Below are 27,085 nucleotides of genomic sequence, written 5' to 3'. Positions count from 1 at the left end.
TGCCCAATTTTAAAATTCAGCATCAGCCATAGAAAAAGTCAAAAAGATACACTGATTTTCTACATTTTCCACATCAGTTTTATTAATTTTAATGCCAAGGAATTTCATGCTTAACTAATTCTGAGTGTCCATGTGTTCATTTGAGCCCTCACAATACAATCCTGAAACTTTTCAACAGAGAAATCTCTCAAAGTTTAGGACTTAAATTCACTTTTTTTAATTGGGTTTTCTTATAAAAGAACAATTGGATTAAACAGTTAATATATAGGATTTGTTTTTCTAAAAACAATACAATATGTTAAAACTAATATTCTTTGCTATAAACACCACTTCACGGAGCTAAGATTGCAACACCCGTCAACGATTGTAGCAAAACCTGGCTGACTCTAAATAAGGCAAGATGTAGTATCTTCTGTCTCGCCCTCTCCACCCCAAACTGCCCCAAAGTCTCCTTGAATATAGTGCATATCTTTCCTCGGAGCAGAGTATTATCGATGCCACCGATGGAGATGGGATAATTTTGGCCTGGAGTTTGCAAACTGGCAGACCCTCTTAAATGAACAAGGCAGCAGAGCCCAGGAACCATGGATTGTTACTGAGTTTTCACAGTTGTTTTGATCACCTATATAAGTGCTCTGATCTGATGCTTTGGTTACTCAGTGGGTCAAGAGGTTCTGAGGTCTATTTCTCACTCCTTAAGACCATGACAGCAAAAAACCCTAGTGGGGCCTCGGGTCTGGTTAGATTTTGATTTCATTGGCTTCTACGATAATGAGCTGTGGGCAGAGAAAAATCTAGAAGCCTGACCAAGGTTTGGCTAGCAGGCCATGGTGGAATGCCCTGGGCTTCCTTGCTATTGAATAGTGGTCTTCAGCTTAGTGGCTGCCGTTCTAACTTGGCTTCTGGTTTGCTGTGGAGTCCTGTGTCCAACTGAATTGGTAAAGAGTTCAATAAATATTGTTTCTTTCCCCCTCTGAGGCTGTGGCAGCACAATACACAACATTTGCCAAAGTTGGGAATGGGGGCTGCTTGTCAAATGGCCCACAGTTGGCAAGAACCAGACAACAAGATAATTAGAACAGAATACGGTTATGGCAATTTCTATTTGACTTCTCACTGTGTAGAGGACCTCACCAAATATAAGCCCTTTACTTTCTTAGCTCAGTTAAATAGCTTGTCTCTTCTTAATGCAATCAATCACGAGTTGCCAGTGGAACCAGCTAAAAAGCCATTTTCCTCTCTTTCGTTCTGGGGCCAAACTCAAGGAGGAAGGGACTGAAGTACCGGCCATCAACCTCAGGAAAGGCTAGAAAGCTGGGTCAGATGGCAATGGGGCAGTTGCAACTTGGATTTCCCCCCGGATCCTCTGAGCTGGAAAGCGAGTGAACAGTTTATTAAGGCAACGGAAAAACAGATGGATTGGTCTTAGCTGGTGAGAGTCAGGAGGAGCTGACCAGCCTCCAAGGAAGTTGGGAGGGAAAGGCAAGCGGCCGAGATGCCGATCCAGGAAGAGGCGCTGGGTTCCCGCTAAACAGGAGCCAACAGCCAAGATGTTTCAGCTAAACACCCCAGTCATCTTTCCTCACGCCTGATTTGCACTTGAGGAAGAGGAAGTGAAAACAACAAAAAAACTCGTGTCCTCATACTAAATATCTGAGGTAGAACTAAAAAATTAGATGCAGAACAGCTGTTCACAGAAGGTGGGACATTATTGACCTAGTTACCAGTGAGAGAGGATGGCTGCCTTCCCTGTACTCTGGTAACAGAGTTGACCCACTCGCAGTTTGTCTACAGAGACTGTCTAGGTGCATCCAACTCGATTTTTCTTTAAGGGATTTTTTTTCCTTACAACCTATGAGCCAAAACCTAAGAGTTGCATCGCCCCCTCGACCACGGAGAGATCTCGGGTTATCAGAAAAGCCCCCTGGTCTTCCCTACCCCTCAGCAAGATCCAGGCCCCTTCCTGACCACCGCTGGGGCGCCTCGGTACCAGAATCCGAACTGGGCGGGACAGATGCAAGGTTAACGACGATCCGCTGGCCTCTGGCCTGCTCGAGGCCCTGACACCCCTTCAAATTCGGAAAAGGAATCGGCAATGAGGAGGTAAGTGGCGAGGAAAAATGCTTCTGCAAGATGCTTTCGTTACTGGGGACCTCAAACCTGCCCCCACCCAGAAACAATGGGGAGGCACCCTGTTGTACTTCTTTAGAGCCCAAAAGAAACACATCTCCCCAAATTAATGATTGCGAGCTCTGAAACAGCAACTTGAGAACTATATAAAAATAAAATTTTAAATAAATTTTAATATCTTTTGAAGAGGCTGTCTGTGCAAGTTTCAAGTTCCTAGACTTACTGCTCCATTTAGGGTCCATCATACCTAGCTGAAATAAGTCAGCACGATCATCTGAATCGGCTGCCTACACACCGGACAGGGCTTGTTTCGTTTTTTCAGCTTCTTGGCGCATGTGAAACAAGCCATGAGGTGTCCTGTCCTGCCATGGAGGATGCAGCCATTTTTCGGTCTGCTCTGACAAATGACGCAGGGTTCTATGGTGCTAAGGGGAAGCTTGGAGTCCTCGTTTTCCTCTCTGTCTCGGGATTCTTCTCGCCCCGACTCCTTGGCATCCTCTTGGCTGCTATAGATGATGCTGTTAGAAGTGGACGGTTGAGAGTATTCCTCGCTCTCCTGGGAATCCAGGGTTTTGCCTGGGTCATCGCTTCCTTCAACGGGCGATTCTTTACCTTCCGTCGCTTTAATCTTTTTACAGTCAGGAACATCGAAGCCCGCTTCTTCTTGGGGCGAGCTTTCTAAGTCGCCTTTCTCAAGCGACTCGGCCTTCTCGTCGGGAAGCCAGTTCTCCCGGAGAGACCAACATCTGTGGCAGTGGGATGGGAGCGGGGGATTCATTTCATCACAAGAAGAGCACTTCCAATAATCCTGTATGGAAACAGGAAGTGGAGTCTGTTTCCATCACTTGGTCATCGGCCAAATGCCTGTGTGTAGAGGACTGTACTGAACACACATATCAAAAGCCAGAGAGAGAGAATTTTGCAACCCTGCCAGCACAGATTCACAATGAGGAATTTTACTATATGATCTTGCTAATTAGGCACGGACAGAGCTCGCTCAACTGACATGTCCCCCTTTTGTGATCAGTGACTTCTGATGACAGACGATCACTCTCCCCACCTTCAAAGTCTATTAAAAGCACATCTCCTCCAGGAGGCCTTCCTAAGCCCTCGCCTCCTCTTCCCCCACCCCATTCCGTCTCACCTTCGCCCTTGGATTTGTACCTTTGATTCACCTCGGCCTCAGCCCCACAGCATTTATGTACACAGCTCTAATTTATGTCCATCTCTCCCTCTAGACGGTTGGCAGGGAATGTTCATTTATTGTTATATCGTTGTCTCCCAAGCGCTTAATACAGCACAACTGATTACTGGTAACCCTTTAAATCCTCCTAACAAAAGCTAACATACACGGCTCTCTCTCTCTCTCTCTCTCTCTCTCCTGGCAAGTGTGTCACCATTGCATCAACGCCTAACATCTGCTACTCCCGCTTCAGTTTTGAACTGGGAGAAAGACACAGTGACTTTGACAGGGTGACAACACAAAGAACAAACGTGTGTGAGCCACACACCACGTGACAAAGCACCACAGATTGGACACTTCTGATTTAGAGGATTTAAAGGGAAATGATTAGAGTCCAAACCAGATTATGTGATCGACTATACGAGATTCCATTAGGCCCCACAGACTTTCAAAATTAAAAGGCTGAGACAATAACCATAAATTGCTATTCAACAGCAGTTGCCCCTAAAACTGTATCTGTAAGCATGTACTGGTTACAAGACACTCTATCTTACCTTGCAGGTTCTTCATTTTCCCATTCCACAAGGAATTTCAGTAAACTTTTACAACTGATATAATGACTGCATTTATAAGAAAAGATATTTGACTCTTTTTTAACCATAAAAGAGATTAATAGTATAATTGCTAAGAGTGCTCATCACATGTAGTTAAATCAGCACGTTTAATTCATAAAAACTTTACACCATGATCAAAACATAATGCTTAATAAACATAATCAATCCCAAGCCTTCAATTAAGATAACACCTGCTTAAATCTAAAAACCCCTTTTTCAGGTGATATATCTTAATGCTCAGAAATATAAAGCTTTCAAACCATGAGCTGCAAAGTGCAAACAAGCCACTTGCCTTTCAAAAAAATGTTAATTATAAGTTCCATCAATTCTTAATTTCACACTTCTCTAAATTTTACCTGTACTTTTTTGTATTTTAAAAAGTGAAATTTGTACTCACTGCCAAGGATATTTCAGGATCTTCATCAAATGAGTCTGCATCACTTTCTTCTGTTTGATACAAAGTTACCTGGTATACCTGATTGTGATTAAAAAAAAAATTACTTTCTCCTTACTTTTAAAAGTTTAGTTTATTTTACTAGAAGTTAAAATACTAAAGTCAATTTGTCTATTTTTGTCTTGCATAAAAGTGTTAGACAAAAACTGTTTTCCAATCTAACCTTAGAACTAATGCTGTAATCATAATAATAACAATATCTGTTATGTGCTTGCCATGTGTCAAATACTATTCTAAGCATTGGGCAAGATTCAAAATAATCATGTCAGACACAGTCCCAGACTCACATGGGACTCAAAATATCATTAGGAGGGAGAACAGACATTAAATCCCCATCTAACGGGGGAGGTATTGAGGCCCAGAGTAGTTAAGTGACTTGTCCAAGGTCACACAGCAGGCACGTGGCAGAGCTGGGTTTAGAACGCAGGTCCTATGACTCCCAGGCCCGGGCTCTATCTACTAGGCCATACTGCTCCTACATATCCTGTACTTATTAGAAGAAGCCCTGCTGTTTATTCAGTAGAAAGATCAAGGCTCTAAGAGTAACATGAACATGAGCCTAAAAGTCAGAAGGATTTAGGTCCTAATCCTGACTCTGCCACTTGCCTGCTGTGTAACCTTGGGTAAGTCACTTCACTTCTCTGGGCCTCAGTTACCTCATCTGTAATTTTATATATCTGTAATTTTATTTATTTGTATTGATGTCTGTCTCCGCCCACCAGACTGTGAGCTCACTGTGGGCATGGATTATAACTCTTTATTGCTGTATTGTACTCCTCAAGAGCTTAGTACAGTGTTTGGCACACAGTAAGCACTTATTATGATAGGATGAACGAATGAATCTGTTGCCCCTGCTAGATTGGAAGTTTCTTGAAGGAAGGGATCAAGTCTAATTACTCTCTTGTGCACTTTAGAACATTCTTTGTGGGTGTCCCTGATGAGTTTTTCGCTCTATGGTTGTCTGTGAGCATTAAAAAAAAAATTCATCCATGGCTATTACTGATATGTTCATTGGACCCAAAAGACTTCAGAGATGTGGTTAGAAGAAAGTGAGTTAGAACCCAAGTTTCACAAAAGAAGTTCCGGTTTCTTGAGGTAATTACATACATTTTAAAAAGCTAGATATTTCAAATAAATAGACCTAAGTGTACAGCAAACTGTCATTTCTTTAATGGTTAATTTTCATCACTATATGGCTTACAAAATAAAAGCTCCATTCTTCGCTAAGAAAAACTAGCAGTGGGAAGGCGGAAATCACATTTACAAAATTTCTTTATATAGCCAGTTGGAAAGGCAAAACCAACCTCATCATCTTCATCTGTGAGTTCCTGCCCTTCTTCATTGTGGCTATAATCTTCAGAGTCAATAGATTCAACTTCAAACTCAACACTAAATTGGTCTGAAATGGACTCTCGATCACACCAATCATCAGAATTTTCACTCGAAGACGGAGCATCGAGATCCTAAACAAAAAGCAAAAAGGAATTTAACTTAAGAACCTCTAGTGAAAACCATGCTAAAATATGCAAGCTACACAAAAAGCAGTGCCAGAACTACATTTTTCAGTGATTTTTGAAAAATAAATTGGAACACATTGAGTAAAAACTGGAAGAAAGCTGGTGGCAGTATTCAAATATATTTGCCATAAGATCAATGAATAGTATTTGCTATAACAGTAAGATGCAATGACATCCATTTTTGACAAAAACCAGCTTTCCTACTCTTAAGAAAATCATCACTTTTTATAGTACCTTTCACCATCCCCATAAGCCTGAGACAGAAATAGATGTTGATTTTGTTTTTTAATTTTATATTTGTTAAGTGCTATGTGCCAGCCATTAAACTAAGCATGGGGTAGATAAAAGCTAATTGGGTTGCACAATTCCAAGTATTTTCTAACCCCTCCCTGCCTCAAAAATCAATATCACAATATTGTTGCTGATGAGCACAACAGTACATTTGTATTTTATTTTTTATTTCATTTTAAAAAAAATTGGGGAAAGAATGAGTAGCCTGCCCCCAAAATCTCACCAAGAGGCCACATGGGTAGGATCAGGTAGAACTCATGAGCAAAGTCTCTTTCACCGAAGAGGTGAATACAGAAGTTCAGGCATGTGCCTATAAAAATTGCACTTATTTGTAATCCTAAGGAAATTAAATGCATTAAGAATATTAGGAACCTGGAATTTAAGTGTAAAATTGTCATGAAAGGTCAAAAGTGAAACGTTTAGCTTAACTATATTTAGTCAACAAAAACTGACATTCAGGAAAGTCTAAAAGAACTCAGTGTTTATACCTGGCCAAATGCAGGCACATTTATACAGAAGCAGGACAAAGATTTGTGGAGGGCTGGGTTGGGGGAGGCGGGGAAAAGAGGGCTTCTATCATGCTTGGATGGTGAGCTCCCTGTAGGACAGGGATTGGGTCCAAAACTGATAACCTTGGATCTACTCCAGCACTTAAAAAAGTAGTTGGCACACAGTAAATGCTTAAAATACCATTATTATCATGCCATATTACATTGAAAATTTTAGCACAAGCTATGCTACTTAAGTAGCACCCTCTAGACTGTAAGCTCCTCATGGGCAGGGATCATGTCTGCTAAATTCTACTGTACTGTACTCTCCCAATTGCTAAGTACAGTGCTCTAGGCAAAAGGAAGAACTCAATATAACTGGTAACATCTTTCAAGCAGAAAAATTTCTGGCAACCATCTTTGAATGTGAACGATTCAATATTATTTGTCATCTGTTCAAATATATTTCCAGTGAGAATCTTTATCCCCTAAATGACGTGTCCTACACGTAGCAACACCAGGCTTATGGAGAAGGTGTCATTTTTGCTAACCCTATGACTGTCCCACACACAAGACACTGTGGGAAACTATTTGTATTTTTCTCATTTTTTGTTCCATTTGGATTCCCTGCCCCCCACGAATAAAATCTTTGTTCTGCTTCTGTATAAATATGCCTGCACTAGGCCTGGAATAAATTCTGAGTTGTTCCTTTAGACTTCCCTGAATGTCAGTTTTTGTTGGCTAAATACGGTCAAGCCAAATAAAATGAAAGCATTTTGGATGAGAAGGCCAGTCAAGTGCAAATTAACTATCTTCAAGCGAAACAAACAAAAAAGATCTTGCTCACTGGATTGGAGGGAATGTCATTTGAGTCACTACTGTTGCTCCGGTCACAGCACAGCTCACTTATCACACAAAGCGCAAGGCTTTCATCGAAGGTGAGCGAAATGCTATCCGATTTGTGTCGTTTTCTTTGTCTTTCGCTGGGTAATTCATCTAGGTTCTCGTCTGTGAATAAATCAGAGAAAAGTGCCATTAATTTCCGTTGTAATTTGCAGTGATTTCTCCCGGCGAGAATGACATGAGAACCTGCGCGGGGAACCATTTGGAGGGCTGATCTGTGAGGCAGCACTCCCGCTCTCTCATCCCTGCCGGTGGTGTCCCAAAGGGAGCACGGAGGATGACGACGGAGCAGGCGAGAAGAGCTGCAGCAAATGTTTTTTGTGTTATAGCGTACCTAATTGGATAGAGCCTGGGCCCGGGAGTCAGAAGGACCTGTGTTCTAATCCCGGCTCTGCCACCTGTCTGCTGTGTGTGACCTTGGTCAAGTCGTTTCACTGGGCCTCAGTTCTCCTGTCTGTAAAATGGGGATTAAGACTGGGAGCCCCATGTGGGCAAGGACCATGTCCAACCTGATTAGCTTTTATTTACCCCAGTGCTTAGTAAAGTGCCTTGCACATAGTAAAAATACCACTACTATTATTAAGCTTTTTTCCACTGGACCAACAGCAGGGTTGTAATGTATGCGGTTCTAATCTATCAAGCATACTTATTTGGCTAGTCCTACCAAGAGCTTAACTTTGTTGGAATATTGGACTCAGTATACTGGAATACTCAAAGTAACTGGACTATTATGATTTTTAAAGACTGGTAAAAAGGCACCCAATAATTTATACAGATAAACCTTGATTTTCTGGAAAACTTCCACTAGGGGAGATGGCCATAAAGGTAGTCACACTGAATTGAACTTCCATCTTAGAAATGACCGCCTACAAAGGAAAAAGTGCCCTGGTAATATTTGTCTTAGCCTCGCCAGTAACCAAAAGGTTTGCCTTACGGAAGGAACATCAAAACTGTGAGGGGTCGTGGTCATTAAGTGGAATTTAATGCTCAAAGAGAGAATTTTCCATCAGGAGAGAAATCAGGCTATGCTGTTCACCCATGGCAAGGTCGCCACACCGTCTGCTAGCCACAGGGCCACGCTACTTAAGTGTTTAAGAGGGAGTTGGAAGATATAAAATGGGGATGGGGGACTACAAATTAATGAGGAAGACCCTCCTGAAGATGTGATTTCAGAATGGCTCTGAGGAGGACAGTTGAGGTTTACTGGAAAAGAAGGGGGAGGGAATTACATGCAGGACGGAGGGTGTGAGCGAAGATGTTGGCAGGAGACAGATAAGAACCAGTCACAGTGAGTAGGTTAGCTTGAGAAGAGCAAAGAAGCCTGAACCAAGCTAAAGTGGAAGAAAAAAGTGGAAAAGTAGGAGGGAGATAGCTGACTTGATGCTTTAAAAAAACAACTGTCAGGATACACAGAGGAATGGTCAACACTTGGAAGTTTTTGAGGAATAGGAAATTGGAACAATAGCAAAATAGAAAAGTCAGATCTCAAGGGATTAATAAATAGCAATGGTCAGTGTATGCCAAACAGCAGCTCATCATCAGTACTTTCCAGCTACCAGTGCCTAGTACAGTGCCTGGCACACAGTAAGCGCTTTAATACCATAATTACTATTACCACCAAATAAAAAGCAGACACCCTGAAGGCTCCCCAATCTCAGTCATGGCATGGCACTGATTACAGTAGAGGGGGATATGGGATAAGGATCGTGACAGGTATTTATGGCCTGGCTATAATCTGATATACTCCCACCTCCCGTGGGCAATCAAAAAGAAGCCCCCAAGACCCCAGATTGGCTTAAAAGTCCAATTCCTGAGAGAAGGAAAATACCTCCAGGTGGCATCACAGCAATATTGCAGCATCCTAATTGAAAGAAGGCTCTCCATTTACAAGTTGCTGCAATACGGTTTCCCAGACAGCCATGAGGACTGTGGGCCCAGCTGGACGATGCCAACGAGGGAGACTGGATTGAAGAAAATTCCGAGAGGAAAGGACTGCTTGTTGCGAAACTAGTAATGCGTCGCCTACCCTTTGCAACTAATCAATCGCAGCCCCTTAATGTCTCTATGAAGGAGGGGTTGCAGTGCAGTGGGGATGTCACAGCTGAAAAGAGCCAAGGCCACACAGACGTGCATCACACTAAAAATCTCTATATCACTAAAGAAGCTATGGTCCTCACATATTACCATGGTGTCCTTGTTTTTCCTCCTGTCATCCCTAACTGAAAATAACTTGCCTGTTCTCCCACATGAAATTTTAAAATCCTAGAGGGCAAGGGATATGCGTTTTTTAATGGCATTTGTTAAGCGCTTACTATGTGCCTGGCCCTGTAGTAAGTGCCGGCATAAATCAAGCCCATCAGGTGGGACACAGTCCGTGCCTCACCAAGGGCTCGCAGCCTTAATCCCCATTTTACAGATGAGGGACCTGAGGCACAAAGCAGTTAAGAGACTTGTCGCAGGTCTCACAGCAGACAAGTGGCGGAGCTGGGATTAGAACCCACGTGCTTCTGACTTCCGGGCCTGTGCTCTAGCCACTGGGCCGTGCTGCTTCCCAATGCCCTTAGCAGTATCTTGCTATGGTTGCACTCTCTCAAGTGTTCAGTACAGTGCTGAGAACTATAAATATGGGGGATGACGCTACTACACAGTTATGAGTTTTTCATATGAAAAACTTACTTGTCAGCACAGGATGCTGTGGCCAATGACATCACCACCATTATCAAAAACAAAGGTGACGGAGCATCCGGCAGTCATTATCATGGTATCTGACTGTCCCCATTGCTCGATCAATCTAATCAGAATCCCTCTTGATTACTCAAGAATTTGACCACTACTATGACAATTAAACACCATCACAGAATTCTAACTGGGGAGGTCACTTTCCAAGAAAACTCTATATTTCCCAGGGTTTAGTACAGTGCTCGGTATATTCAACTGTATTTACTACAGAGGAGCAATTTTCTTAGGTAAGATGTCAGTCCCGTTTAATTACTAATTACTAACACTCTTGAAAATAAATGACAGATGTCTTTTCAGGCCCATAATTATTCCCTTGAGTCTAAATTTATAAATTTTCTTCTCAAAGAGTACAAACCTCAAAAAGAAAAGTCATTGTAGGTGTTTTGTTTGTTTTTTTTTTTTTAAAAAAAAAGCACTGTTCATTTAAATTATTTGGCAGATCTTCTTGCCCCATTAAAATAGACTTTAGTAATCACCCACAGACACATACACTATAGACTGGGTCTAATCAACTCTGGTTAGGCTGGGTAACAGCCTACCTTCAGTATAAAAGAACTGCAGACTTCGATGCACACTTGGGACCTGAAGAGGTGTCCAAGGAAGTCTGAATAACCACCCAGAGTTAGAATCCGGAGCCAGACACCACAATTCTGGGCTGAAGGAAGTAGTCTTTAGTCACTTTCCAGATTTAGAAAGCGCCAGAAGATGGAAGAGGTTGTTTAGGTCCCACCTCCGGGATTGAGGGTACTCTTCATTCCTTTCATTCCTCATCTTTGGATCAGACACGGGACCCAGACAACCCCCACCATTCTCTACAGGCCAACTCTACGAGCCTGCCCGGATCCCGGAGTAAAGAAAGGATACACTGCCGATGTTTTAGGAGAACTCACCTGCAGTACACCTGAACCCGCTATCACACATAATATTAAAGAAGCTTGCTGAGTACAATAGAAACAAAGATGCCAATAACTCACTCTAGATGCATCTGTTTTTCAGGAAGAGGATCTTGGCTCTTTCCAGGAGGTGAATTAGCCAGAGAAATAAGATCCTGAAAGCTGTGCCAGAGTCACACATACCTGTTTCACTATGAGTCCTCCTCCTAGATGAGGTAGTTGGTCTAGAAGTTAAATTTGGTGATGCAGGTTTCTCTTCTGGCAACTCTTGCACTGTCTCCTAAACATTCAACACAAAAATACTAATACTAAGCTTATTAACATCACTTAGCTACAGCGCTTTCACTATCTCCAGCATGGCTGTGATAAGAGGGTAGGCAAATTCTAATTTGTGATTACCTTTGGAGGATTCCCAGTTTCCAGTTGACACCTGGTCTCGCTGTTACTTGTCTCTGCCCCTATAGGTTCTAGGGAAGGGGGAAAAAAAAGGATCAGTACTGACAGGTTGGGAGATAAGTAAAATGCAAATGTATTAGATATTTGGGATCTTAAGATCATACTTTTCATTTTGAAAAGCCTAGTCAGAGAAAACTTGGCAATTCCTTTGTCAGTAAAAATTCTAATAGGCCCCCAACTCAGTTTTTTAAGTTGCATTAGTTTGGCAGGCCTCAGAACCAGATAAATGTTGCTCTCGATATGAAAATATTTGAATACTGTACATTTTATTTTACAGATACTTGATCATTTTAGGATTCAAATACAGAAAAAAAAATAGCCTAATTCTTTGCTGGTAGAGTTCTCCTTGATTAATCCTGCCAATTTTCCAATGTGCCTAAGCATTTCAGAACCCATTACATCTTTTTCAACTTACTTCACCATTACTATGTCAAACTGATTGCATTTTCTTAGTAGTCTCCCCCTATTAGGCAGAAAGATCTTCAAAAGCAGAGGTTGTACAGCTTCTTTATCTCACACCCCAAGCACTTAAAACCCAATGCAAACCACCCTTAGAGGTCTAAGGTACTTTCTGGCTAAAACCTATTTATATCCTGTTCAGTTAATAAAACCTAACCACACGTCTCGCTACCCATAGTTTCAAAGAGGAAGAGAAGGATGGAAGGGAAGTGTACACACACATTATCGACAGCTATGACCCTTCAGCAGAGGCAGCAACCAGAAATTCTGGAAAGAGAAGTGTCGAGCGGCTTTCAAACGATACAGCCGGGAGGGGAAGAGGAGGCGGAAACTGAAATCAAACCACAGACCCTTCATGTTTTGCCTAGAGTTTGCAGTTCCTCTCCAACACCGTCCCCCAACAAATTACAAATCCTCGCCTGCCCTTTTCAGAATGGGGGCAACCGCTGGGGGCTGAGGCCAGAACCGCTCATCCGGAGTGACGGATTGGCCTCAGTCCTGGACCTTCAGGACTAAGAAGTCTCTAGACTGTGAGGTCATTGTAGACAGGAACGTGTCTATTTGTTGTTATACTGTACTAGCCCAGGTGCTTAATACAGTGCCTTGCACACAGTAAGCATTCAATAAATACAAAAGAATGAATAAGAACCTGCAGGAAGAATTTAAAAAACAGCGTGGCCTAGAGGGTGGAGCCCGGGCCTGGTGGTCAGAAGGACCTAGGTTCTAATCCTGACTCTGCCACCAGTTTGCTGTGTGACCTTGGGCAAGTCACTTCTCTTCTCTGGACCTCAGTTCCCTCATCTGTAAAATGGGGATGAAGACTGGCGGCCCCATGGCTAACCCGATTAGCTTGTATCCACCCCAAGTGCCAGGCCATAGTAAGCATTTAACAAATACCACAATTACTATTATTAAGTGATGAGGGCTTGGGGGCAATTGCCTGGTCCCTGCCGGTCATATTACGGCTGGGGTGTGGCACATTGACAAGTACACAAAAAGACGGCTGCACGGCAGAAGTCATTTATGCCAAAGGGGTTGCAGCACAAGTGGATGCTCTGCCTTGGCATCATACCTTAACGCTGGACTCAAACCACACTAGCAACGTGGGATTGGCACAAGTTCATTTAACACTAACACACACACAACAACTACTCAGAATTATTTTCAAAACCAACCTACCTTGACGGCTGACAGCTATCAAGTTTCTGGAAACCATTGCATATAATCTCCTTGGAGGGGAAAAGAGTAAGAAAAAAATACATGAAATTGAAAATGTACAGAAATATAGTTATTTTTCATTCGAGCCAAAAAAAAGACAGTTTTTAAATCTCAAAGGTCTAGTTTTTCATTCAAAATATTAGTAGAAATGTTATTTATTAAGCGCTCATTGTACTAGGTGCAAAGCACTGTACTAAGCACTGGGAAAGAGTGCTTTGGCAGTCATTAGACAAGTCCCTGGTCCTCAGAGGACAAACAACAGAAGCGTAAAAGGGGGGAGGGGGACTGGTGACAGACACACAAGGAGACGTAAGACACTAAAACAATATAATACGAAGATGAATACACCCGAGTAGAAACAAAAAAACCAAGAGGCTCCTATAGCTAGAGGAGCTGAATGGCTATTCCCAGCTCAGGGTTCAGGCACAAATACAGTCCTCTAGACTGAAAGCTCGTTGTGGGCAAGGAATGTGTTTATTGTTGTATTGTGCTCTGCATCCAGTAAGTGCTCAATGAAGACAACTGACGATCGACTGATTTACACAGTAACTACACTACTGCTATAAACCTAATTTGGCACATTTTAATGACTGGCTTCTGCATAAGAGGAAGATGACAAATTCAAGCCAAAGTAGAGCAACCTACTGGGAAATGGAATGGGGAAAGGGTCTTATGGAATGATGAAAGGGCATCAGGAGTGAAATTCTCTCAGACAAACAGCCTAGTACAGTGGCTAGAGCCCGGGCCGGGGAGTCAGAAGGAACTGGGTTCTAATCCCTGCTCCGTCACTTGTCTTCTAGGTGACCTTGGGCAAGTCACTTCCCTTCTCTGGGCCTCAGTTACCTCATCTGTAAAATGGGGATGGAGACTGAGCACCCCACCTGGGATAGGGACTGTGTCCAAACCAACTTGCTTCTATTCACCCCAGCGCTTACTACAGTGCCTGGCACACAGTAAGCACTTAAATACCATTATTATTATTATTATTATTAAACAAGCCACCATTGGACAGGCACAGAGCAGGCTCAGACTACATTCAAAGGCTAATCAACATTGGTTCTGTGTCAAACAGGGTGGTCTGTATTGAGTGGTGTCCCACATGCATCAGTCCCGCACAAGTTCCACGCGGTATTTTTCTATCAACTCTTTCTCCGAGGATGGAGATTTTACAGTTCTTGATAGCTCTTTCCACAGTTTTATCCCCTGAAAGCAAAGAACTTTCTTTATGGCCAACTGAACCCACTTGGGCATCGATTTGAGCCCTTTTATTCCCATCTAGTTCTCAGTGGACACGGGTAACATCTTCCCCATTAAAAACCCCTCATATACTTGAGAAGCAGCTGTGCTGGTGGAAAGAGCCTAGGCCTAGGAGTCAGACGCTCTGGGTTCTAATCCTGGCTCTGCTAGGTGCTTGCTGTGTGACAAGTCACTTCACAATGTCTCAGTTTCACTGGCAAAATGGGAATTCAATACCTGTTATCACTCCTACTTAAGCCTGTGAGCCCCATATGGGGCAGGGGTTGTGTCCAACCTGACTTGTATCTACTCCAGTGCTCAGAAAAGTGCTTAACATAATAAAGGCTTAGTAAATGCCATTATGCATGCTTTCTTTATAGGACTCACTAGAATCCATGTCTAATAAATTTGCATCACTCTGCTGGAGTTTTATGGCCACTTTAAAGTGCAACAGCCGGTATGACCCTACTAAGAATATTACTGATGAAAAGATTACTTTCAGAATCTTGTATTACATGCTGGATTTTGTAACTATGGCATTATATTGTTGATTGAATTTCTGCTCGGTTTCCCCCACCTCAAACCAGTGCCTAGGGAGCTTTTCTCCATTCTGGATGTGTGGTGTTTGCTTCTCATTGCTCTTGAGCCTACTGAATTTCACCCAACTTTTGCAGAACCATTTTTCCAATTTTTCTAAATAACTCTGAATTATAGTCCCTCCTTTACAAAGTGTTTGCAAGCCTCCCCTTTCTTTAATTAGAATTTTACAAATAGAAGAGTTATGGAAAGTCTCTGGAGAGTTAGGGTTTAACATGAGATGGAAGCAGACACAAAACCCAGAAAAATTCAACGCCTCCGGCATTTTCACTCATCTAACAATTTACCTGTGTTCCTTCACAGAGAAGCTTGGTACTCCAAACAGATCTCCAAGAAGATCATTTGAGCAATGGACAATGTGTTGCTGCTTTTCATCATATAATTGTTTTGCCATTATATATTGCCCAAGATAAAATATAACCTGAAATAGAGTTTACAGACAATGAGAATAATGAATGGTACAGTTCAAAAATAAAAATACACTTCAGATTTATTTGGCCATAACTACATCCTGATAATAGAAGGAACATTACATTTACATTTGCAATTATAAATCAATTCTGGAGAGCTCAGAATCCAGCTAAAATATAATTGGTGACCCACAGTAATTCAGCAAGGATGATCAGAGTAGGAAAAAATCAGCAGGTAACCTTGCTTTACTCTGAGTTCCTTGATCCCATTGTTTTTAAAATTCAGTTACCCTTCCAAAGGGAAAGGGTTCTGAAAGGCTATGAAATAGCCTCTTTCCCTTTTCAGAAAGAAAGGTAAAATCGGTGGTATTTACTGAGTACTATGCGCAAAGCACTGTACTAGGTGCTTCGGAGAGAGAGTATAATACAACAAAATTAGCCGACTAATAAAAGCCAAAGGGCAGTCATTTGACCAACAAAGCCACGGCTTAGCTCTCCTCAGCTATAATTTATTTTACTATCAGTCTTTCCCTGTAGGATACAGCTCTCTAAGGGGAGGGATTCTGTCTATTCCACTGCACTGCCGTAAGCATTGAGTAAAATCATGGGCACGCAGAAGGTGCTCAAAAGACATGATCGGCTGGTTCCCCAACTATCCAGTTTCTCTGCAGCAAGAACTAAAAATTGCAGAATCTTCCTGCCCTTCAGTCAGTCTCCAACTGAACTCCCACCAAGACTTCAAGCTGCATTTGCCTTCATCCCTACTGAAAGGTTACTTACCTCCTTCATTGTAAAAGTGTCTTTCTGTGCACCAGCAAGTTTTAATAACTTCGAAAGGAGTGGCTTTGGTCTAACCTAAAAAGAACAAAAGCATTGTCTTAGTTATACAATCATGCAGAAATAAGAGCTCTTTAATATACAAAATACACAAGCTAGCTCTTAAGGAAACTATTTGATCAACCCCACCACAATCCTCAAGCTTTAACAAATCAACAGTATTTACTGAGTGCTTTCCACGCGCAGAGGCTCCGGAGAGGTAATGTGACTATCATATTGTATTCTCCCAAGTGCCTAGTACAGACCTCTGCACAGAGTAAGCACTCAATAAATGCCTGAATACAACAGAGTAATTAAGACACAATTCCTGCCCACGAGGATCTTACAGATGGGGAGACAGACCTTAAAATAAGTTACAGATGGATAAGTATATAAGTCCTGTAGGGCTAAAACTGTAAACTTGTTATAGGCAGGGAACATGCCTATCAACTCTGTTATGTTCTTTTTTCCAAGCACTTAGTCCAGTGTTCTGCACATAGTGAGTGCCCAATAACTAAGACTGATTGAAAAGTCAGCCCAAATGCGTAAAAGAAAATGGACTAGAGAACTCTACAACCTATAAGTTGCAGAAAGGATTTTTTCAATATCAGAAAGACTATAATTACCCAAGCTAAAATCTGAGCCGGATAATCAATACTTTTAATCTTTCAAGAGCTGCTAGTCAACCAAAGGTGTCTCCTGAGCACTTACTGTGTGCAGAGCACTGTACTAAGTGCTTAACATATCATAAATCAGTTGAAAAAAACTAGTTGCTAATGTGGATCTGAACAACCTCAAAGAAGCACATTTGCACTTTGCCACTCCATCTCTGTGTGAAGTGGCTCATTCTACTCCTCTTCTCATTTTATCTGCCTCCTATTCCATAAGCTCATCCTCTCAGACCCGAGGAATTAAAAATTTGGCCTTTGTAATGTAACGAGATACAAGTTGGCAGACTAAGTCCTATTTACTGAGTCAAGGTGCACTGTCCTGAGTGATTTGGAAAATTCAACCAAACTGGCAGACCGACAGAAAGATAGCGAAAAATAGTGGAAGGGTAAGAAGAACAAGGATGGGATACACATATATACAAGTGCTGAGGATAGTAACAGATGGCTACTGGTGGGCTGATGGGTCTCGGGTTGCGAAAACAGCCTGATATAGGAGAGAGAGAGAAGTGGGGTAATCCTTGGAAGCCAATGATAAGGAGGAGACATAAAGCCAGTAGAGTTTGGGGGGGGTGGAGCAAATTGTGCTGAGTGGCATCTCAGGAAGATGAGCTGGGCAGCAATGTGGAGTATGGAATGGAAAGGGAAGAGGATGATGACTCCTGAACCAGTCACAGCTAAAGGGAGGATCTGGGAAATGAGGAGGAGGAAGAACTGGGGAGATGAGCAATTCACTGAATTTGAGATCTTGGGGGAAAAAAAGTCAAGGACAACCTTAAAGTTGTATATTTCAGGAAAAAGGATGATGACAGTGGAGGACAGAAACAGGAATAGTTGGGAGGGCAGAAGAAAATGAGAAGTTTCGTTTGGACATGCCGAATTTGGGGGATTAGTGTGTCATAGGTGTCTGGGGCAGGAAGGGCAGAGGAAATGTGAGACTAAACAGTGGGAGAGGTCACAACTAGAGAGTGAGATTGATTTGGGGGCCAGTCTGTCAGCCAATGGTACTTATTGAATGTTGACTGTGAACATAGCACTGACCAAGCGCTTGGGAGAGTAAAATGCAAACAACATATTTCCTGCCCACGACTTTAGAGCAGAGAGGGGGAGACAGACATTAATATAAACTACAGGTCTGGGCACAGAGGTGAGACCTGGAGCCAGAGCATACATAAAATTAAAGGACAGGCAGGTCCTTCCCCCTAAAAAAAAATTAAAATCTAATCTTCTACCCAACTAGACAAAGTCTACTTGAAAATAGGTATCAGACCAGGATGTGATGGGACTAGCTCCCTAGCACGTAGATCTTGAAGAAAGACAATTATAATGATAATAATCCAGGAGGCTGGAAGATACTAAGAAAGGAGAGTTCAGGGGAACACTTTTTTCTCCTTCCACTGTTGATCATTTCTTTCCCCATTTGTGAAGCAGTGTGGCCTAGTGGATAGAGCATGGGCCCAGGAGTCAGAAGGACCTGGGTTCTAACCCCAGGTCCGCCAAGTGTCTGCTGTGTGACCTTGGGCAAGTCATTTCATTTCTCTGGGCCTCTTTCCTCATCAGTAAAATGGGGATTAAGACTGGGAGGCCCATGTGGGACACGGATGGTGACCAACCTAATTACTTTGTATCTACCCCAGCTCTTAGTACAGTGCCTGGCACGTGGTAAACGCTTAACAAATACTATAAAAATCTATTTGTCTCTCCCCTGTCTTGACTGCTCCCTTTTAATATTTTTTCCCTGTGCCACACAAGCCTACATGCTGCCCTAGGCCAATGGATGGGCTAGGACTGTGTTTAGTAGTCCTTGTCCTACTGCTCAGACACAATGCCGCTGATTCTGAGACTGTACCCTGAGCGAGTGTCTCTCAATCTGTCGTATTAACTGAGCGCTTAGCGCAGTGCCCCACGCTAAATTCTTGCGAGAGGACAACAACATAAACACCTTCCCTGTCCACAAGGAGCTTACAGTCTACAGGGAACCTCTAGATCTAGGAACTCTTCTGAGAATCTCTGTGCTATGTCTCTGCACTAAGAAAAATGGGCCCTTTGTCATTCAATAATAATGTTGGTATTTGTTAAGCGCTTACTATGTGCCGAGCACCGTTCTAAGCGCTGGGGTAGACATAGGGGAATCAGGTTGTCCCACGTGGGCTCACAGTCTTAATCCCCATTTTACAGATGAGGGAACTGAGGCGCAGAGAAGTGAAGTGACTTGCCCACAGTCACACAGCCGACAAGTGGCAGAGCTGGGATTCGAACTCATGAGCCCTGACTCCAAAGCCCGTGCTCTTTCCACTGAGCCACGCTGCTTCTCCGAGTGCTTCTCCGAGTGCTTCTTCAAGTGAGCCTTGCCCAGACACCCATGGTAACAAGGACAGGGGTAAATTGTCCTGCCAGCAGGATGGGTGTGTTTGAGATGTTTTCACAATAGTGGTGGTGGTTTGGGGTGAGTCATCCGTGCCAGGCTGCCAGGTGCCCATAAAGCCGGCACAATGGGCAATGTACTGGGTGACCGAGCCCAACAACTCCAAGATGTCAACAACAGCAAGCACCACCTGGGCCCTCACCCAGCTGGCAGTCGTGGTACTGACGGGATCTTTTTTCCAACTTCTTGGGGGAAACCGAAGGACAACAAAGCAGCATGGCCTAGTGGCAAGAGCACAGGCCCGGGAGTTAGAAGGTCCTGGGTTCTAATCCCAGCTCTGCCATTTGTCTGCTGAATGACCTTGGGCAAGTCACTTCACCTCTCTGGGCCTCAGTTCCCTCATCCAGAAAATGAGGTTTGAGACAGTGAGCCTCTCTGGGACAGGGACTGTGTCCAACCTGAACTGCCTGTACCCACTCCAGCGCTTAGTACAGTGCTTGTGTACCTAGTGAGCGCTTAGGTGATACCAAAATTATTAACCCCCAAACGATAGAGTTGTGACTCAGCACACCTAGACAGACTGCTGATGGAAAACAGCGGGAAAAATGGCAGAGCACTGGTAAAGATGGCACAAGCCTCACCAGACCAAACCTGATCAATCAATCAATCGCACTGATTGAGCATTTACTAGCTGCAGAACTCTGTACTAAGGGCTGGGGAGAGTACGATCCACGGAATTAACGGACACGTTGCCTGCCTAGCGATCCCGGCAATTGTTTAACTGTAAAAATTTCTCCATCTGCTACACTGCTATATCGCCATGCTAATGACGCCACACCCAATCAGGCTATATGTGCAACCATTCCACACATTACATTGGTATACTATATTCCCCCAAGCGCTTAGCACACTGCACTCAAATACAATTGATCAATCGATTGATTCCATTCCCAATATCACACATGCCCCCGCCAGTCATTCACTGTGAGCGCTTACTGTCTGCACAGCACTCTACTGAGCACTTAGGAGAATACAATTCAACAATAATCAGACTCAATTTCTGCCCACAACGACCTTTCGGTCTAGAAGGGGTACAGTGTGGTGGTGACAATTGTCCAGAATGACGATGCACAGTGGAAAGAGCTAAAAACCTACCATCTACAGGGGCCAGGAAGCACAGGAGAACACTTTTTTGGGGGGGAGGGTGCAGGGTAGTTGGGGCAGCGGAGAATAACAAAGAAAAAGGGGTGCTTTATTGCTCTCGTTGCCTGGATCCAGTTTGCCCCTTGTTCAAAGACTCATACTTTCAGTGTACAAAATACAAGAGGTTCTGAAGTGGAGATGCCAGTTACACTGTGGGAAAAGGCGGGGTGGGGGGAGAGGGAATGAATTTGGGGTAGGTGAGCCAGGAGGCATAGGACAGAGGGTCTTTACTTTCCCAGTATCTCCCCCAGCTCTTTCCTTGGCTGTGTCTGTAGGGACACGGAGGCAGTAAGCAGAGCATAGGAGCCAGGAGAAGAACTTCACGTCAGGGACACGGCAGTCAATAAAGCAGCAAGAAATCGCTGGAACTAAATGAGTCCAGTGAAGGATCTCAAGTGTCCAAATGAATGATTTCTCCCAGACAGGTAACAAAAGAAACTAGTAGCTTAGAAGGAAACTGGGTACAAACCATTCATTTAAGTCTGAATTACAGAGGGGAGCTAGAAGGTTTAGGGATAGGCTGAATGAGTCACAAAGGAGTCATTTACACGGAGCAAAGCTGCCCTTCCTGTTAATTTCAATCGATCAAAACCTGAAGTTATGGAGGAGAAAACCTTCCGGTAGCTTGCCACCTTCTGGAAATTACCACCAACACAAGATCTCAGTTTTGCATAGCTTCAGATGGCTAAAACTAATTCCCTTGGCTACCAAGAAGTGTTCCCTAAATGGTTCCGATGAGCACATTCAAGAACAAAAACAAAACAAAAAAAAAACCCTGGGGGTTTTCCATTTCCGTAGACTGAAAGACAACAGTTGCCTAGTGGCCAGAATACAGGACTGGGAGTCAGAAGACTCCACCAGCCTGCTGGGTGGCCTTGGGCAAGTGTGTCCCAGTGTTGCTCATCTGTAAAACAGGGATAAGATATCTGTTCTTCTTCCCTAGATTATGGAACAAGGTCTGGTCACAGCCTGTGTATTTAGCATCTGCCCCAGTGTTTAGTATAATGCTTGGCATATGATAAGTGCTTATCAAGTATCACTAGAGAAGCAGCACGTTGCAGTAGATAGTGCACAGGCTCAGGAGTTAGGGGGTCAAGGGTTCTAATCCCGGCTCCACCACTTGTTTGCGGTGTGACCTTGGGCCAGTCGCTTCTCTGGGCCTCAGTTACTTCATCTGTAAAATGGGGAGCTCCATATGGGATAAGGGGCCTGATTTGCTTGTATCCTCCCCAACGCTTCGTACGGTGCCTGGCACTATTACTAAATTGTAAACGATTACAATTTTTCATATAGCACTTTGTTTTATATTTTTATAAATACCTGTGCCTATATCATTAACTACTCAACTGTGAGCTGACTGTGGGCAGGGAATGGGTCTGATGTTATATCGCACTCTCTCAGGCACTTAATGCAGTGCTTCGCACACCATAAGAGTTCAATAAATACGATTAATAATAATAATAACCGATCAAAAAAGAAATTTCTGACAATCAGTCACAGTTTTAGAGTAAAACAGAAGCACTCAATCACCAGCACCAGAAGTTTCTTTTCAGGGCTCGGTAAATGTCTTCTACTCTGTTAATAATAATGAGCCACACTGTTCTCTCCCCGAAATTCTTAGGACTTAGAGAGCTTTCCACCCAATAAGTGGAAGCATGGTGGCTTTGTGGAAAGAGCCCGGGCTTGGGAGTCAGAGGTCGTGGGTTCTAATCCTGGATCCTCCACTTGTCAGCTGACCTTGGGCAAGTCACTTCACTTCTCTGTGCCTCAGTCCCCGCAACTGTCAAATGGGGAGGAAGACTGTGAGCCCCACGTGGGACGACCTGATCACCTTGTATCTACCCAGCGCTTAGAACAGTGCTTGGCACATAGTAAGTGCCTAACAAATACCACAATTATTATAAAGATCAAGCCAATTCAAAGAACTGTGCTGACATCCCCTTATTTCATCCAATAGTATTGACTGAGCGCTTACTACGTGGCTCAGTGGAAAGAGCCCGGGCTTGGGAGTCAGAGGTTCGAATCCCGGCTCTGCCACATGTCAGCTGCGGGACTGTGGGCAAGTCACTTCACTCCTCTGGGCCTCGGTCCCCTCCTCTGTAAAACGGGGATGAAGACCGGGAGCCTCATGGGGGGCGACCTGATGACCCCAGATCTCTGGCGCTTGGAACAGCGCTCTGCACAGAGTAAGCGCTTAACAAACACCCACATGATCGTTATGATGTGCTATATTATTCTTTGAAGGGGAAATACCGCAGACAGGCTGGAGGGCCATTATGGGAGGGGGGAAAAAAATCCGTTTGCGTTGGAGGCCGGATTTAAAGCCGGGGTGGGCTGCAAAACCCCTCAGAGCCGAGGGAGCGGGGGCAGGGGGGCGACAACTCACCAGGGCCTCCGGCTCGGAAGGTGCGGCGGCCGAGGGGCCGAGGGCGGGGTCTGTGGCGGAAGACATCTCGGTGCGACACATTGGCCTGCGAGGAGAAAGGGGGCCGCGTAAACGACAGAAGGTCGGGCGGGCAGGGGCACACCACGGGGAGGGGGAGCCGGGGCGAAGCGAAGGCGGGGAGGGGGAACGAGGCCAGTTTTTCCTCCGAGAAAGGGAGGGAGGCGGAGCGCAGGACCGGACAGGCCGCCCTCGTTACCTGGCCGTCGGGGCTGAGGCGAGGCGAGGGGAGGCGAGGGGAGGCGAGGCGAGGCGAGGCGAGGGGCGCGCGCCGGCGGAGGGGTCGGCGGCGGACGGACACGCGCTGAGGCAGAGGGAGTGAGGCGGCCGCCGCCCCTATAAATAGCCCCGGCCGAAGGCAAGTCGGGGCTTAGCTCGGCGGCCCGCAGCTGCGCGACATGTCCGAGCATGACCCAGCTCCGCCTCCCGCCCGCCTGCCCGCCCCGGGGCTCCTCCCTCCTCGCCCCCAGCCGCACCTGCTCATTCATTCATCCGACAGGATTTAACGTTGGTATCTGCTAAGCGCTTACTCCGTGCAGGGCACTGTTCTAAGCGCCGGGGGCGATACAGGGTGGGCCCCCGTGAGGCTCACTGTCTTCATCCCCCATTTTACCGGTGAGGGAACCGAGGCACAGAGAAGTGACTTGCCCAAAGTCACCCAGCTGCTAAGAGGCGGAGCTGGGATTTGAACCCATGACCTCTGAGTCCCCAGCCCGAGCTCTTTCCTCTGAGCCACGCTGCTTCTCTTTACGGAGCGGCTGCGCGGGAAGCGCTGCGAACGGATCATTCATTCATTCGATAGGATGTATTCATTCATTCAACAGTATTTATTGAGCGCTTACTATGTGCAGAGCACTGGACTAAGCGCTTGGAATGGACAAGTCGGCAACAGACAGAGACAGTCCCTGCCCAGTGCCGGGCTCACGGTCTAATCGGGGGAGAAGGACAGGCAAGAACAATGGCAATAGGGTCAAGGGGAAGAACATCTCATAAAAACAACGGCAAATAAATAGAATCAGGGTGATGTACATCTCATTAACCAAAATAGAGTGATTTATTGAGCGCCTACTATGTGCAGAGCACCGGACTAAGCGCTTGGAATCCCGGCTCTGCCACTTGTCAACTGTGTGACTGTGGGCAAGTCCCTTCACTTCTCTGTGCCTCAGTGACCTCATCTGTAAAATGGGGAGTAAGACTCTGAGCCCCAGATGGGACAGCCTGATTCCCCTGTGTCTACCCCAGCGCTTAGAACAGTGCGCTGCACATAGTAGGTGCTTAACGAATGCCAACATTATTATTGGAATGGACAAATCGGCAGCAGATAGAGACAGTCCCTGCCCATTGACGGGCTTACAGTTCGAATCCGGCTCTGCCACTTGGCAGCTGTGGGACTGTGGGCAAGTCACTTCACTTCTCTGGGCCTCAGTGACCTCATCTGGAAAATGGGGATTAACCGTGAGCCTCACGTGGGACAACCTGATTACCCTGTATTTCCCCCAGCGCTTAGAACAGTGCTCTGCGCATAGTAAGCGCTTAACAAATACCAACATTATTATTATTATATTATTAATCGGGGGAGACTGCCGACCATCCCTGCCCAATGACAGACTCGCAGTCTAAACGGGGTAGACACCATCATCAAAAGAAATAGAATCAAGGAGATGTGCACCTCATTAAGAAAATCAATAGGGTAATAATAATAATAATGATGGCATTTGTTAAGCACTGACCATGTGCAAAGCACTGTTGTAAGTGCTGGGGGGATGCAAGGTGACCAGGTGGTCCCATGTGGGGCTCACAGTCTTCATCCCCATTTTACAGAGGAGGTCACTGAGGCCCAGGGAAGTGACTTGCCCAAAGTCACACAGCAGACAAGTGGCGGAGCGGGGATTAGAACCCACGACCTCTGACTCAAAAGCCCCGGCACTTTCCAATAAGACACTTATAAATAATATATACAGATGAGCACAGTGCAGAGGGGAAGGGGGAGGAGCAGAGGGAAAAGGGGGGCTCAGTCTGGGAAGGCCTCCTGGAGGAGGTGAGCTCTCAGTAGGGCTTTGAAGAGGGGAAAGGAGCTAGTTTGGCGCAGGTGAGGAGGGAGGGCACCCCTGTTGCGGGTGATTGACCCCAGCGGCGCTGCCCTCACCCCCCTGGAATGGGGGTCTCCCCCATCCCCAAAACACCACAGAGGGGGCAGGGAGAGGAGAGAAAAGGGGGAGGGAAGAGGATACTATTCATTCATTCATTTTCATTCATTCAATTGTATTTATTGAGTGCTTACTGTGTGCAGAGCACTGGGCTCAGCACTCAGAAGGTACAAGCACGAAGTACCAGGAGAAGCAGTGTGGCTCAGTGGCAAGGGGCCGGGCTTGGGCGTCCGAGGTCGTGGGTTCTAATTCCCACTCCGCCGCTTGTCCTCTCAGCAAGTCACTTCAAGTTTCCCCCTTTGAGACTGGGAGCCCGTAGTGGGGCAGGGATGGTCTCTATCTGTTGCCGAATTGTGCATTCCAAGCGCTTAGTACAGTGCTCTGCACACCGTAAGTGACCAATAAATACGACTGAATGAATGAACTTCTCTGGACCTCACCGACTCATCTGGAAAATGGGGATGAAGACTGTGAGCGCACGTGGGACAATCTGATGACCATGCATCTACCCCAGCGCACAGACCAGTGCTTGGCACATGGTATAAGTTCTTAATAAAAGCATTATTATTATTACAATTTTCAACAAAGGAGAGCAGTGTGTATCTGCCTCCGAGTTGAGAAACCCCCCTCAAAATTAATAATGTTGGGGCACATTTGTAAGCAGAATGGAGCAAAAGTAATAAAGCACGATAAGCAGTAAAGAGTGACAATCCCTGCCCACAACGAGCTCAGGGTTATGGTATTCGTTAAGCGCTTACTAAGTGCCTGGCGCTGTACGAAGCGCCGGGGTGAGATAGCAAATGGGGTTGAACATGGTCTCAATCCGCATTTTCCAGATGAGGTCACTGGGGCCCAGAGAAGTGAAGTGATTTCCCCAAAGTGACACAGCCGAAAAGAGGTGGGGGTCGGCATTAGAACTCACGATCTTCTGACTCCGAGGACCCCATGAAGAGGGGCGGGAGAGGGGGAGGGAAGGAGGGAGGTGAGGATGGGGAGGAAAGGGAAAAGGAGGGGAAAGAGGGAAAGGGGGAGGGTGGGAAGGAAAGAGGGAGAGGGAAAAGACAGGGTGGCAGGAAAGGGAAGAGGGAGGGAAGGAAAGGGAGGGAAGGAGGGGGGAAGAGGGAGGAAGAGAAGGGAGAGGGGAGGAAAGGGAAGAGGGAGGAAAGGGAGGGAAGGAGGAGGAAGGGGGAGAGGGCAAAGGGAGGAGTGGGAAGGGGAGGGAAGGGAGAGGGGAGGGAGGGAAGGAAAGGGAGGAGGGAGGAGGGAGGGAGGGAAGGAGGGAAGGAAAGGGAGGAGGGAGGGAGGAAAGGGAGGAGGGAGGAAAGGAAAGGGAGGAGGGAGGAAAGAAAAGAAAGGGGAAAGGGGGAGAGGGAAAAGGGAGGAATAGGAAAGGGGAGGCAAGGGGAAGGAAGGGGGAGGAAAGGAGGGGGGGAGGGAAGAGGGGAAGGAAAGGCGGAGGGAGAGAAGGATAGGGAGGGAAGAGGGAGGAGGGAAAGGTGGGAGAGGGGAGGGAGAGGAGGGAGGGCAGGGAGGGAGAGGAGGGAGGGCAGGGAGGGAGAGAAGGAAGGGGAGGGGGAGAAGGAAGGGGAGGGGTCTCCTGAGGCGCTGCCCCCGGCCCTCCCCCGTCCTCCCCGGCCCTCCCAGCCCGCAGCGCCGTGCGCGGCGGGGCCTGATCCTCCTCCTCCTCCTCCTCCTCCTCCTCCTCCTCCTCCTCCTCCTCCTCCCCCCGCCGCTTCAGGCTGCACTCACCTCGCCTCGCCTCGCCTCACCTCGCCCCACCGCACCGCACCGCACCGCACCGCACCGCACCGCACCGCACCGCCCGGGCCCGGCCCGGCCCGGCTCGGCAGGACAC

General features: G+C 45.6%; 1 protein-coding gene across 2 annotated transcripts; it reads right to left on the bottom strand.

Annotated features, from left to right (window-relative positions):
* Positions 1-55: 55 nt before the first annotated feature.
* Positions 56-27,002, bottom strand: MDM2 (MDM2 proto-oncogene). 2 transcript variants are annotated; one of them, XM_029078514.2, is made up of 11 exons: positions 26,980-27,002; positions 23,027-23,111; positions 16,369-16,443; positions 15,466-15,599; positions 13,307-13,356; positions 11,612-11,679; positions 11,396-11,492; positions 7,525-7,685; positions 5,686-5,844; positions 4,325-4,402; positions 56-2,938 (listed from the first exon to the last, which is right to left on the bottom strand). In XM_029078514.2, exons 2-11 carry the CDS (start codon positions 23,105-23,107, stop codon positions 2,378-2,380), a joined length of 1,464 nt encoding a protein of 487 aa, XP_028934347.1. In that variant the 5' UTR covers positions 23,108-23,111; positions 26,980-27,002; the 3' UTR covers positions 56-2,377. The 2 variants fall into 2 exon arrangements, with proteins under 2 accessions (XP_028934347.1, XP_028934348.1); XM_029078515.1 differs by lacking the exon at positions 26,980-27,002 and adding an exon at positions 23,283-23,300.
* Between the last annotated feature and the right edge of the window lie 83 nt (positions 27,003-27,085).

Source organism: Ornithorhynchus anatinus, chromosome 14 (assembly GCF_004115215.2).
Source record: "Ornithorhynchus anatinus isolate Pmale09 chromosome 14, mOrnAna1.pri.v4, whole genome shotgun sequence".
In the NCBI taxonomy this organism is placed as follows: Eukaryota; Metazoa; Chordata; class Mammalia; order Monotremata; family Ornithorhynchidae; genus Ornithorhynchus; species Ornithorhynchus anatinus.
Note: the sequence above shows the minus strand (reverse complement) of the source record. Positions and strands in the feature narration are given on the sequence as shown.